Below are 11,906 nucleotides of genomic sequence, written 5' to 3' on the forward strand. Positions count from 1 at the left end.
CCCCCCCGCCAGCTCCCACCACGGCCCAGGCGGGGGGCTTTGGACCCGGGTGTGTGTGTGTGTGTGTCTCGCGGAGCCCCTTCCAGGCCAGCCCTCTGGCCGCCGCAGCCGAGGCATTGCAGCCTCCCCCCCCCAGGGGAATGGCAAGGTGGGTGGGTGGCAATGCTCCCTCTAAGCTGTGGAGTCTCGTGAGCAGAAATTCGCCTTTGGGAGCTCCTGGCGTGCGAGGGCATTTCACTACACGGTCAGGCAAAGCAAGGGAGCTTCGCTCTCCGTAACAATGGGACCAGCGGGTCCTAGCCGGCACCTATGGGAGGCGAGGCTTCTGGCCGAGAGCCTATGGAACTCTCGGCCACTGTAAATAGCCACTCACTTGTGTGTGGGTGGGTGTGGGGAGCGGGGTTGGTGGTGCACATCTAAACCGGCCTGCGAGCTGGGGACTCTCCTCTTGTTCTGAGCTGAAATAAAGGATGAGAGCTGAACTCACTAGTAAGTCTCAGTACTTTTCATGGCCTTAAAGCTGTGAGCCAGCGGTTTGGCTGCTGCGTACATTAAGTTGGCTCTGAAGCCACATCCCTTCCTGAGCGAAGGCAAAAGTGTGTGAGCTAGAGGCTAAGAAACCATGAGCTCGCTCACACTTAACTCAGCTGAGAGGGAACCCTGGCTGCAATGCCTCCCTCTAAGCTGTGGAGTCTTGCAGCAGAAATTCTCTTTTGTGAGCTCCTGGCATTAAAGCTGTGAGCGAGCCATTTGGCTACGGCATACATTAAGTTGGCTCTGGAGCCCCATCCTTCCTGAGCGAAGAGAAAAACGCCCGAGGCAGAGGCTGAAAAACTGTGAGCTAGCTCACACTCACTTGGCTTAGAGGGAACACTGGTGGGTGGGGGTGGGCCCACAGTCCCTCCTTCTGGCCATGGGGACAGAGAGCCTGGGGAAGGGCCGGGGGCTCAGTGGGGGAGCCTCGGCTTGCAGGCAGGAGGTCCCGGGTTCATCCCCCCCCCCGCATCTCCTGGTACTCCAGGACCAGGGGTGGGGGGTGGGGGAGAGCCCTCCGCCTGAGACCCCAGAGAGCCATTGCCAGTCCCCCTAGAGTAGACAAGGCTGACTCTTCGTGGCCCTGCAAGGCGGCCTCGTGGCCCTGGGAGTGGCTAGGAAAGGGGGCTCCCCCCTCCCTCCCTCCCGGGTTCTGAAAGGTCTCCAGACACTCCCCCTCCCCTGAAATCCAGGGATGCCACCCCAACACTGCTCCCTCCAAGCGGTGGAGTCTTGTGAGCAAAAACTCTACTTTGTGGGCTGCTGGCATTAAAGTGGTGAGCGGGCGGTTTGGCTGCTGCATCCATTAGTTAGCTCTTCTGGAGCCCTCCTTCCCGAGCTAAGGCAAAAAATGCGTGAGCCGGAGGCTAAAGAACTGTGAGCGAGCTCACGCTAACTCATCTTAGAGGGAGCCCTGGCCGCCACCCACGGACGCTCTCCAGAGTCTTCCCCTGAGCCTCTCAGGAGGGCCTTCCTTCTGTTGGCCTGTGAAAATGGGTCAGAGTCCTACTTATTTTGTGATCCAATGTGGGTTTTTGAGCACCAGACCTTTCGTAGGCCACCTGCTGTTTATTGGGACTTGGTGGGTGAAGCGCGGCCTCCCTGGCGATGGGTGTCGGGCGGGAGGTTCCGGGAGGCCCCCGCTGAGCCGCTCTGGCTTTCCTCTTCCAGGCCCCGGTGACGCTGGAGGACGTGACGGTCTCCTTCTCCCTGGAAGAGTGGGCCGAGCTGGAGGAATGGCAGCGAGCCCTTCACCGGGACGTCATGCAGGAGAACTCTGAGCTGGTTGCCTCGCTGGGTAAAGGGTCCTATTGGCTTGGGTCGGGGTGGGGACAGTGGGAGGAAGGCCCTGTGTCCGCTATGCTGCCATGGGGGTAGGGGAGTTCATTCTGTGTCTTGGTAATTGCTATTGCATTCCTATCTCTGCTGTTCTGCCTGTGCTGCAACGCTTATCTCTACAGATGTGCAGGAGGATGTTGTATTGTCTGGAAGTCTCCTATGTACCGTGAGAGACTACTGCTTCCCAGCTTTTGCCACCTAACGGTTTCCTAGCTGGTCCCGCATGCAAGAGGGTAGCTAATTGGCCCATGCCATGGTGTGTGTGTGTGTGCATACGAATGCCCTATAACCTATTAGCCTCAATGGGTTGCCGCCATTCCTAACAGTGCCTGTGTTACTGCATCTATAGCTTTGCAATAAACGTATAACCGTTCCTGAATGCGGGTACTTCGTTGTGAGCTGTGGGTTCTGACACCCTGCCGGGTCCCCCTGGTCCCACGCAGGCCAGGCTGGGCGGAACATGCTGTGGACCACTGCGGGCTTTGCCCCCCCCCCAGCCCAGGGTTTTGTGCTCCGCTGCCCTTTGCTCTTCAGCCAGTGGCCCAAGATCCATCTAGGCGGGCCCTCCCATCTCCAACAGGTGTGGCGACCGGCTGGCCTCACAAAGCCCCCCTGGGAAAGTGAGGTGGGGGTGGGACATGCCGTCAAGTGGCAGCCAATGGGCAGGGGTTTCCACAGGACAGAGTCATCCAGAGGTGGGTAGCAGCCCTTGACTGCCTTGCTGGTCTCCCAGCCAAGTCCTCACCAGGACTGGTCCTGCTTAGCTTCTGAGCCCCAAATATACGAAGTCTACTAGTAGAAAACACCATCAAAGATTGCCAAAACAATATATTAAACAATTATAAAGTTGGTGGTGTCACAACAACAACATTAATGCGCACTGTAACTATAATGAGGCATAAAATAGAATATTTCCTCCTTTGAAGATAAGACATGAAGTCCATGTGGTCAGTGGAACTTGATAGGAGGAGTCCCACATTGTCATAACATTTTCCAAACAGCCTTTGCAAAGACTCCCGTTCTAGATACTTGGAAGGTGCGTTTCCTTCGGCTTCTTCAGTTTGCCGGCTGTGTAAGTGGAACCGTGAAGAGATTTTCACAAATGCCTAGCCCATAATTTGGGATTCATTTCGGATTCTGTTAAATCTTTTTAAACTGTTGAACACCCTAGGATCCCTTTGTTATGTGGCCTGCCTAAAATTCGTAAAAAAGGCCATCTGCCTCCAGTGCACCCTGTAGTATCTGCAGTTGGCTTGGTTTTAGACTTTATGTCTTATCTTCAAAGGAGGAAATATTAGTATCTTATGCTGAGGCATAGTTACAGTATGCATTAATGTTGTTGTTGTGACGACACCACCAACTTTATAATTGTTTAATGTATTTATGTAGTGGCTCAAGGGGTTAAGACGCTGAACTGCAGGCTGTGGAAGGTCGGTAGTTCAGCAGTTCGAGACCCGAGTGTGCCACATGATGGAGTGAGCTCCTGTCTCTAGTTCCAGCTCCTGCCAACCTAGCCGTTCGAAAGCAAGACATTGCAAGTAGATAAACAGGTACCGCTTCGGTGGGAAGGTAACAGCGTCCCGTGCGCCTTGGCGTCTAGTCATGCCGGCCACATGACCACGGAAACGTCTTCGGACAGCGCTGGCTCTTCGGCTTGGAAACGGAGATGAGCACCGCAACCCTAGAGTCGGACTTGACTGGCTTTTGAGCAAGGGAACCTTTACCTTTATGCGTCATTATAGCTACAGTGTGCATTAATGTTGTTGTGACACCACCAACTTTATAATTGTTTAATGTATCTTTGATGGTGTTTTCTACTAGTGGGATTTGTATATTTGGGACTCCCGTGACACTAGTCTTTCCCCCTTGTTGTTTGGATTTACAGCTTCTGGGCCCCGCCCACCCAAGTCAAGGCAGCTTATTGATTCGGTGGTGGGAAGGGACGCATGGAGCCTCCACAGGGTTTTCGAGGCAAGAGGTGTTCAGGGGTGGTGGCCTCTGCGTAGGGACCCTGGGCTCCCTGGGCGGTCTCCCATGCAAAGACCAGCCAGGGCCCGCCCTGCTTAGCTTCCCGGATCTGAGAACGTCAAGCCAGCTGAGGCTGTCCAGGCCGGGGTGGGAAAGTGAACTCGACTGCGGTGACTTTCTCTCTCTCAGAAGGTTAATGTTGTGCATCGTCTCAGGGAACTGGCTAGTTTGGAACGAGTAAACGCTAGCCTTTTGTGTGCAACAACACGCAAGGCATGCATAGCGTGAAACCCACAAGTGAGGGGCGTTCTTGGAAAGAATTAGGAGAAGCCCTGGAGGGGGGGCTGTTTAGGGGGATTTTGGCTGTTGGAGGGGAGGCGGAAGCAGGTGAGCTTCTCAGGGCGGGGGGTTGAACTCGGGGGGGGGGGTCCTCTGGGAAGAGGTGGGGTGCCCAGAAGGAAGTCTCAGTTGTAAAAAGTGCAGGATGTCTGCTTGCTACAGATCCGTTGTGACAACGTTCTCCTCTGCATTCTGAGCAGGCTGTGATATCGGAGATCTCGGAGTGAAGGAGGAGGCGGAGGAAGAGGAGGAAGAGCTGAAGGTGTTGCTGGTGGACGAGGCGGAAGAGGCGGCTCCTCCTGGCTGGAAGGCAGCTGGCGAATCCCCCCCCTGGCCATCGAGCGGGCCCAGTGGAGCCTTGTGGGGGAACCTGGGGTGGGAAGAGCTGGTGCCCCTGAGACCCAGCGGGGAGGCCCCTGGGGGCCCGTGCCCCCTCACCTGCCCCGAGTGCAGGAAGCGCTTCCAGAGCCGAGCCGCCCTCCAGACCCACTGGCGGATCCACACGGGGGAGCGGCCCTTCACCTGTGCCGAGTGTGGGCGGGGCTTCACCCAGCGGCAGCACCTGGCCTCCCACCTGCAGGTGCACGGGGGGGAGCACCCCTTCCCCTGCCCCACCTGCGGCTGCACCTTCCGCCTGCAGAGGCTGCTCCTGACCCACCAGCGGAAGGTCCACGCCGGCCAGCCCCCCTTGGCGTGCGCCGACTGCGGCAAGCTCTTCAACCACAGGCACCACCTGATGACCCACCAGCGGGTGCACACGGGCGAGCGCCCCTTCCCGTGCCCCGACTGCGGCAAGAGCTTCACCCAGAAGCACCCCCTGCAGACCCACCGGCGGAGCCACTCCGGGGACCGGCCCTTCCCCTGCGCGGCCTGCGGCAAGACCTTCAAGGACCGCACCGGCGTCCTGATGCACCAGATCGTCCACACCGGGGCCAAGCCCTTCGCCTGCCCGAGCTGCAGCAAGATCTTCAGCCACAAGCACCACCTGGTCATCCACCAGCGCGTCCACACCGGCGAGAAGCCCTTCTCCTGCACGGCCTGCGGGAAGCGCTTCACCCAGAAGCACCACCTCCTGAGCCACGAGCGCGTCCACACGGGGGAGCGCCCATACCAGTGCCAGGAGTGCCCCCGCAGCTTCAAGGACAGGATCACACTCAAGCTGCACATCCGGCTCCACACGGGCGAGAAGTCCTTCTCCTGTGCCCGCTGCGGGGAGAGCTTCCGGCTGCGGAAGGCCTTCCTCTCCCACCAGCGGGTGCATGACACCCCCGCACAGCTCATCTGCACCGAGTGTGGGGACAGCTTCCCGCGCATGCGCAGCTTGGCCAGCCACCGGCGGCGGGTGCACCCCTCGGCCCCCAAGGAGGCGGCCTCCCAGCCTGGGTCGCCCGGGGAGTCGTTCGGCATCCCCGAGTCCCAGGCCGGTGGGGAGAAGGGCCGGGCGGAGGAACTGGACCAGGGCTTGCCCCGCCCGTGCCAGGAGGGAATGGCTCAGCCTGGCAAGGTGTCCCTGCACCTCAGCACAGACTCCTGGGGTCTGCGGGCGCCTGAGAGGCAGGCGCCCTGAATCAGATCCGCCTGTGGGTGCCAAGGAAACCGCACTCTCGATGTGCGTTGGCCTTTGAAGGCGCATCGCACCCTTGTCTTCTGAACCTGAAGATTTCCGCTCTTCTGTCTCACGGTCCATTTCCATCCCATTCCATGCCCGGAGCTCAGGGCAGCATGCAGGGTTCTGCCTTTCCCTTTGATTCTCACAACAACCCAGCGAGGTAGATTCGGCCTGGAGCCCCCGAGAAAGATTTATGGGTGTTCGTAGGGAGAGCAGATGGGCTTTTGTTTGCTCTTCCTGTCTCAGATATGCATGTCTCAGGCATGAGGAGAAGAAGAGCGATTTTTTATACGCCACTTTTCTCTACCCGGAGGAGTCTCAGAGTGGTTCACAATTGCCTTTCCCTTCCTCTTCCCACAACAGGCACCTTGTTGTGAGGCAGGTGGGGCTGAGAGAGTTCTGAGAGGACCGCGACTGGCCCAAGATCATGCAGGAGACTGCACGTGGAGGAGGAGGAGGAGTGGGGAACCAAACCCGGCTCTCCAGATTCAAGTCTGCCACTCATAGCCACGACACCACCCTGGCTCTCAAGCCCAGAGGGCCTGTGGCTCCTAGCCTGTGCTCTGTGCCCATGGGGTTCCAGACTGATCCAAAGAGGCAGCTGGGTCTTGCCATCTTTTGCATTGCCAGTTTTTAAAAAAAATGTATTTGGGTTGTATTCTTATTTGTTGTAGGATGCTTTGGATCCCAGTGGGGAGAGATGGAGACAATAAAGGTACTGACTTGTGCAAAGGATATGTACTTAGTCAATAGACGGATGTGTGCCTTAGCGCAGTCTGTGAAGTGCAAAGGGCAGGTCCGTGTCGCCTGAGTTTGCCTCAGGCGAGGGGGTTTAACTCTTGCTTGGCTTTGCTAATGGGAACTGCCCTCTCCCCTTCTGCTGTTAGTGTCTGAGAGCAAAGTGGACCCTTTCAGAACGCATTTCCTTTAAAATGCTGATAGCAGAGCAGGAGAGCTCGTTTCTAGGCGTGGAACCCATCAGAGGTCGAAGGGTTAAATTCCCTCTTCCTCCCCTGCATGGTCTGGAGGCAAATTGAGACTGAAGCAGCTTGGCCGTTTGCACATTACAGACGGGACACATGGGCTGGTCTGTTTTCATCCTGAGCGGGTCTCCCTGGTTCTTCTTTCCTGGCCTTCCCCTTCATGGCAAAATCCCTGCTCTTTGGAGTCTTCTGCACCTGCAAGGTTCCAAGATTGAGACTGAAGCAGCTTGGCCGTTTGCATGGGCTGGTCTGTTTTCATCCTGAGCAGGTCTCCCTGGTTCTTCCTTCCTGGCCTCCCCCTTCACGGCAGAATCCCTGCTCTTCGGAGTCTTCTGCACCTGCAAGGTTCCAAGCAGAGCTCCCGCAGATTTTGAGGAGGGGGAAATTCCCACTCAGGCTCCTGGGTTGCTGAGGTCTCCGTGCCGGCCTGGATCCCTCCTCTCTGGGGAGGACGGGGGGGGGGGCTTGTGGGGTTCCTCCGCCCTTTCCCAAAGACGAGCAAGAAGCCAGACCTGCGTGTTTCTCTCGGTCCCCTGGCGCTGAAACGGCTCTGTTCTGGCTCTGCTCCGGCTGCTGGAGGACTTCTGCAGCTGCTGTGAGCCCTGCCTCACCAAGGTCCCGCCCCAGTCTCCCCCCACCCCCCACGCTTGTGCCCTGAAAGGCCCCGGGACACTCCGAGAGGCTGCTGCCGTGGTGCCCCCTGCCTTGCCTTGCCTGTCGTGTTCCTCCCCTGGTGGCCGAGGGGCAGACTGAAAGTCCGGGGAGGGGGGTTTGCCACCCTGCTTGTGGGCCCCCCAGTTCTCTGCCTTTCACAGTCCCGGTAGGTGGAAATGAGCAGGTGCCGCCTCCTCTGGCTGCCGGTCCGGGGAGGCCTCGGCCCTTGCAAGGGTTGTCAGCTCCAAGAAGAGAAATTCCTGGAGATTTGGGGGTGGAGCCTGGGGAGGTGGGGGGAGGGGAGGGACTTCAGTCAGGTGGAAGGCCACGGAGTCCACCCTGCAAAGCAGCTGTCTTCTCCAGGGGCACTGACCAAGGCTCCCTCTAAGCTGTGGAGTCCTGTGAGCAAAAATCCTACTTTGTGAGCCGCTGGCATGAACGTTGTGAGACAGCGATTGGGCTGCTGCATAAATGAGTTTGCTCCTGAGCCCCATCATTCCCAAGCCGAGACGAAAATGCGTGAGCTGGAGGCTAAAAAACGGTGAGCTAGCTCACACTGACTCAGCTTAGAGGGAACACTGCTTGTGAGCAATGTTCCCTCTAAGCTATGGAGTCCTGTGAACAAAAATCCTACTTTGTGAGCTACTTGCATTTAAGTTGTGAGCCAGCGATTGGGCTGCTGCATAAATTAGTTTGCTCCGGAGCCCCATCCTTCCCAAGCCGAGACGAAAATGTATGAGCCGGAGGCTAAAAAACGGTGAGCTAGCTCACACTGACTCAGCTTAGAGGGAACACTGCTTATGAGCAAAAACCCTACTTTGTGAGCTCCTGGCATGAAAGTTGTGAGCAAGTGCTTTGGCCACTGCCTAAATCACTTTGCTCTGGAGCCCTCCTTCCTGAGCGGGGGGCAGAAATGCGTGAGCCGGAGGCTAAAAAACAGTGAGCTGGCTCACACTCACTCAGCTTAGAGGGAACCCTGGCCCTGATCCCCGTTGCGTGGAGACCAGGTATGATTCCAGGAGACCTCCAGGCCCCTCGGCCTCTTCCTGCCCGAGCCCCCTCCTGCTCTCGCCACCTTGCCCGGAAGCCGTGCCCCCCCCTGCGGCGAAGAGGGAAGGAGCAGAGGCCTCTGGGCTATGATTCCAGGAGATCTCCAGGCCCCTCGGCCTCTTCCTGCCCCCTCCCCCTCCTGCTCTCTCCACCTCCCCCTGCAGCGAAGAGGGAAGGAGCAGAGGCCTCTGGGAAACGGCAGTTGGGTGGTTTTATTGAAAAGGGCCAGAGACAAACTGGGCCGTGTCGGATGCTGCCTTGAGGCAGGCGGAGGCTGGGGACGGAGAGGTCAGGTCCAAAGAGGATGCGTTCGGCACGGAGGAAGAAGCCCTTCTGGGTCTGGGCTGGACTGGCATCCTCTGCAAAGGTCCAGAAACTGCGGCGGGGGTGTGTGTGTGTCCGTCCGTCAGCGTTTGGAGAAGTCGCCACCTGAAGCGGAGACGAGGGGGAACCAGAGAGGGGAGGTGGCGGAACCAGGTGGCAGGGCTGGATGAGCCAGAGGGGAGAGGAGTCTCTGGGTGGTGAATAGCCGGTGTGGGAATGGGGGGCTTGTTCATACTCTGAACGTGGCTCATCACACCTCCCGGAAAGGCTCCCCCCCCCCCTCCACTGCACCAGGGTCTCCGCCGGCACTCCCATCCCCACTGCTTCCCTGCACCGCGACCCTGCAGGGTAGGTCACAGCAGTTTCCCTTTCACACACGGGGGGAAGAACTCCGGACTCTGCCCCGAGGAGGCCTGAGTGGAGTTGGGGGCAGGACCCCGGCCCTCCAGACCCCAGGCTCACCTTGGCAGCTGCTGCACTCGCAGCTGTGGATGACGGGCAGGACCACTGGCTCCGTCTCACCCCCTTCGCACTGCAGGTTCAGGATGCGCACCGGGCTCACCGGGTCCAGGCGGTAGCTACAGCAGTCGCACAAGGTCTGCAGGTAGGGCTCCTGCGGGGGGACGGGGCGGGACGGAGGGGTGAGGCAGGCAGGAAAGGCCCCCCCACACACACACTGTGGGTAAAGGGGATGGGCCCCCTCTTGGAGACGGGTTTGGGTGAGGCCCGGGCAGGACAGACCAAGCTGGGGGCACGGTGGCTCTCTCGCTTACCTCGGGGATGACATTGGTGTGGGAGGGGCAGCGCCCGCTGCAGTAGCTCACCTCCACCTCTGCCAGGAAGCAGGGCCCTTTGGTGATGTTGCGCAGTTCCGTGTAGTGCTGACAAAAGGACGGGGGCTCCTCTGCGGGGGGCGGGGGGAAGAGGATCATTACCATCCTGCAAGGATACCCCCACCCCACGGGCAGCTTCCAGCACCCGGACAAAGTGTGTCTCACGCTGGGTGGGGCAGAGACAACGTCTTGGGGCGAGTCTGATATTTGGCCACTGTTGGTTGTTGGGAGACCTCCAAGGTGGAAAGAAATGCGAGGGGCAGAAAAACAGGGCAAGCGGCGTGCCGGAGATCTCTCTTCTTCCTTTCCTTTGACAATGACAACCCACCTCCCCCATCCCCTCCTCCTTCAAGCTGAAAGTCTTCGGCCTCCCCTGATCTGGTTGTCCTTTGCCAAATTCGCCCCCCTCTGACTTTTGTCCGTCCTCCACAGACTTGGGGCTCATCTGCATGTACGTGTAGCCCTGATTCCCCTCCCCCCCCAAGGTGGCTTTTCCCCCAGTGAGAAAACAGCAGGGGGAGAAAAGGTTAGAATTTACTGCTCCCACCACCACCACCACCCCGCTGTTCTTCTCCTTGACAAAGCCATCCTGGAGGCTGAATTTGCAAGCCCAGAGTCTAAAACAAACTTGGGAGAAACTGCAGTGTGCAGCTGAGCCCTTGGAAGCTCTCTTTTGAGACCCAGTGCCCTGCTGGGGTGGGATGGGGTGGAGTTAGGCAGAGGTGTAAAAGCAGCCGCACAGCCTATCCTGGTGGCTCCCCGGCCGCCCACTGATTCTCACACTAGCTTACCAAGCACCTCCTTCCTGCAGACGGGGCAGCAACCGGTAGGATCCTGTACCTTGGCTTCTCCCTGTGGTGGGGATGGAGAGAGCGGAGGCTTTAATGGCAGCGCTCAAGCCAAGCTCTTGTCTCTGGTGGCCTGCCTCTGAGCATGTGCAGAGCACATCTGTGCTCACTAGCCTCCAGCCCCTCAGCTCGGCAGCAGGAGGCCCCAGTGGGGAGCTGCGACTCCTGAGCTATGCGCCCCCCCCATTCAGGAGTGTTACCTCAAGACAGGTGAGTGGAGGGCAGCCAGTCCCGCAGGTGGCCTTCCCGTTCAAGCAGCGGCAGGTTTCGCAGCCCACGTGCCACTCTTCCCCAGCCTGGGCAGGACAGAGCAAAGGGGTCAGAGGGCAGGCAGAGCAGGGTGGAGTCAGGAGGACCGAACGGGTCGTAGGAGATGCAGAGCGTGTGCCATGGCCTGCCCGGGACAAGGCAGGAGGCGAAAGGCCAAATCTCTGCTCTTGTAGAATCCCCGTTTATAATGAGGCCCGTGCAGGACAGGAGACCTTCCCCCTGGAGCGCAGAGGCTGCCTTCTCCAGCCAGAACTGCCCTGGGGAAAGTGCGGGACCCTCCAATGACCCACTGGGGCCCCTCCTGAGACAGAGAGGAGGGGGCTGCAAGACAGATGCTGTCCGCTCCTGATCTGCACTGCCTTGTCAATTACACCTGCATCTTTGGGGGGGGGGGAGGTTGAGAATTCGTCCCACCTAGTTGTGGAAGCAAGGACAAGAACTCTTTGTGGGCACTCCAATGAAATTGCTGAGCGGTCGGGTTACAACGGATAAAAGGAAGCCCTTCTTCACCCAAAGAGTGATTAACACATGGAATTCACTGCCACAGGAAGTGGTGGCGGCTATAAGCATGGACGGCCTCAGGAGGGAATTGGATAAGCATATGGAGCAGAGGTCCATCAGTGGCTATTAGTCACAAGGTATAGATAGGGACTCTGGGGCAAGGGATGCTCTGTATTCTTGGTGCTTGGGGGGGGACAGTGGGGGGGCTTCTAGTGTCCTGGTCCCACTGCTGGACCTCCCGGTGGCACCTGGTGTTTTTGGCCACTGTGTGACACAAGAGTGCTGGACCGGATGGGCCATTGGCCTGATCCAACATTGGCTTCTCTTCTGTTCTTATGTGAGTGGTCCCCCCCACCTCCCCCTTCATCCATCATGAGGTCGTGATTTGTGTCTCCTGGGGAGTGGGGACCGGAGCTGCCCCTGGGTGGCTTTTGCCCGGCACCCTCCGAGGGTTCCATTCCTTTGGGCAGGCTCCCTCCAGCCCACCGCAGCACCCTGCTGGGAAAGAGGCATTCCTTCCGAAGTGCGTCCCAGTGTGGTTCACTTCAGCGCCCGTCCGTGTGCTGGGGTCCAGGCTGCACCCCCCTCCTTCCCTGGAAAGGTGGCTGTGGATCAGGGCCGCCTGAAGAAGCTGAGGGGGGGTCTCCCGTGCAGG

General features: G+C 58.7%; 2 protein-coding genes across 2 annotated transcripts in view; one reads left to right on the forward strand and one right to left on the reverse strand.

The window, feature by feature from the left end:
* LOC107111908 (zinc finger protein 250-like) overlaps positions 1-5,746 on the forward strand; it is a 12,297-nt gene extending 6,551 nt beyond the window's left edge. The window contains exons 3-4 of the mRNA XM_015412954.1: positions 1,705-1,831; positions 4,380-5,746. Coding sequence (XP_015268440.1) covers positions 1,705-1,831; positions 4,380-5,746 — 1,494 coding nt within the window. The remainder of the gene's footprint in view (positions 1-1,704; positions 1,832-4,379) is intronic.
* Positions 5,747-8,881: 3,135 nt separating this feature from the next.
* SSPO (SCO-spondin) overlaps positions 8,882-11,906 on the reverse strand; it is a 184,388-nt gene continuing 181,363 nt past the window's right edge. Inside the window, exons 107-111 of the mRNA XM_015412955.1 lie at positions 10,681-10,776; positions 10,424-10,484; positions 9,573-9,703; positions 9,262-9,412; positions 8,882-8,904 (exon numbers count right to left, since the gene is read on the reverse strand). Coding sequence (XP_015268441.1) covers positions 8,882-8,904; positions 9,262-9,412; positions 9,573-9,703; positions 10,424-10,484; positions 10,681-10,776 — 462 coding nt within the window. The remainder of the gene's footprint in view (positions 8,905-9,261; positions 9,413-9,572; positions 9,704-10,423; positions 10,485-10,680; positions 10,777-11,906) is intronic.

The sequence above is a fragment of the Gekko japonicus genome, unplaced genomic scaffold (assembly GCF_001447785.1).
Source record: "Gekko japonicus isolate JY-2015 unplaced genomic scaffold, Gekko_japonicus_V1.1 scaffold2050, whole genome shotgun sequence".
NCBI classification, from domain to species: domain Eukaryota; kingdom Metazoa; phylum Chordata; class Lepidosauria; order Squamata; family Gekkonidae; genus Gekko; species Gekko japonicus.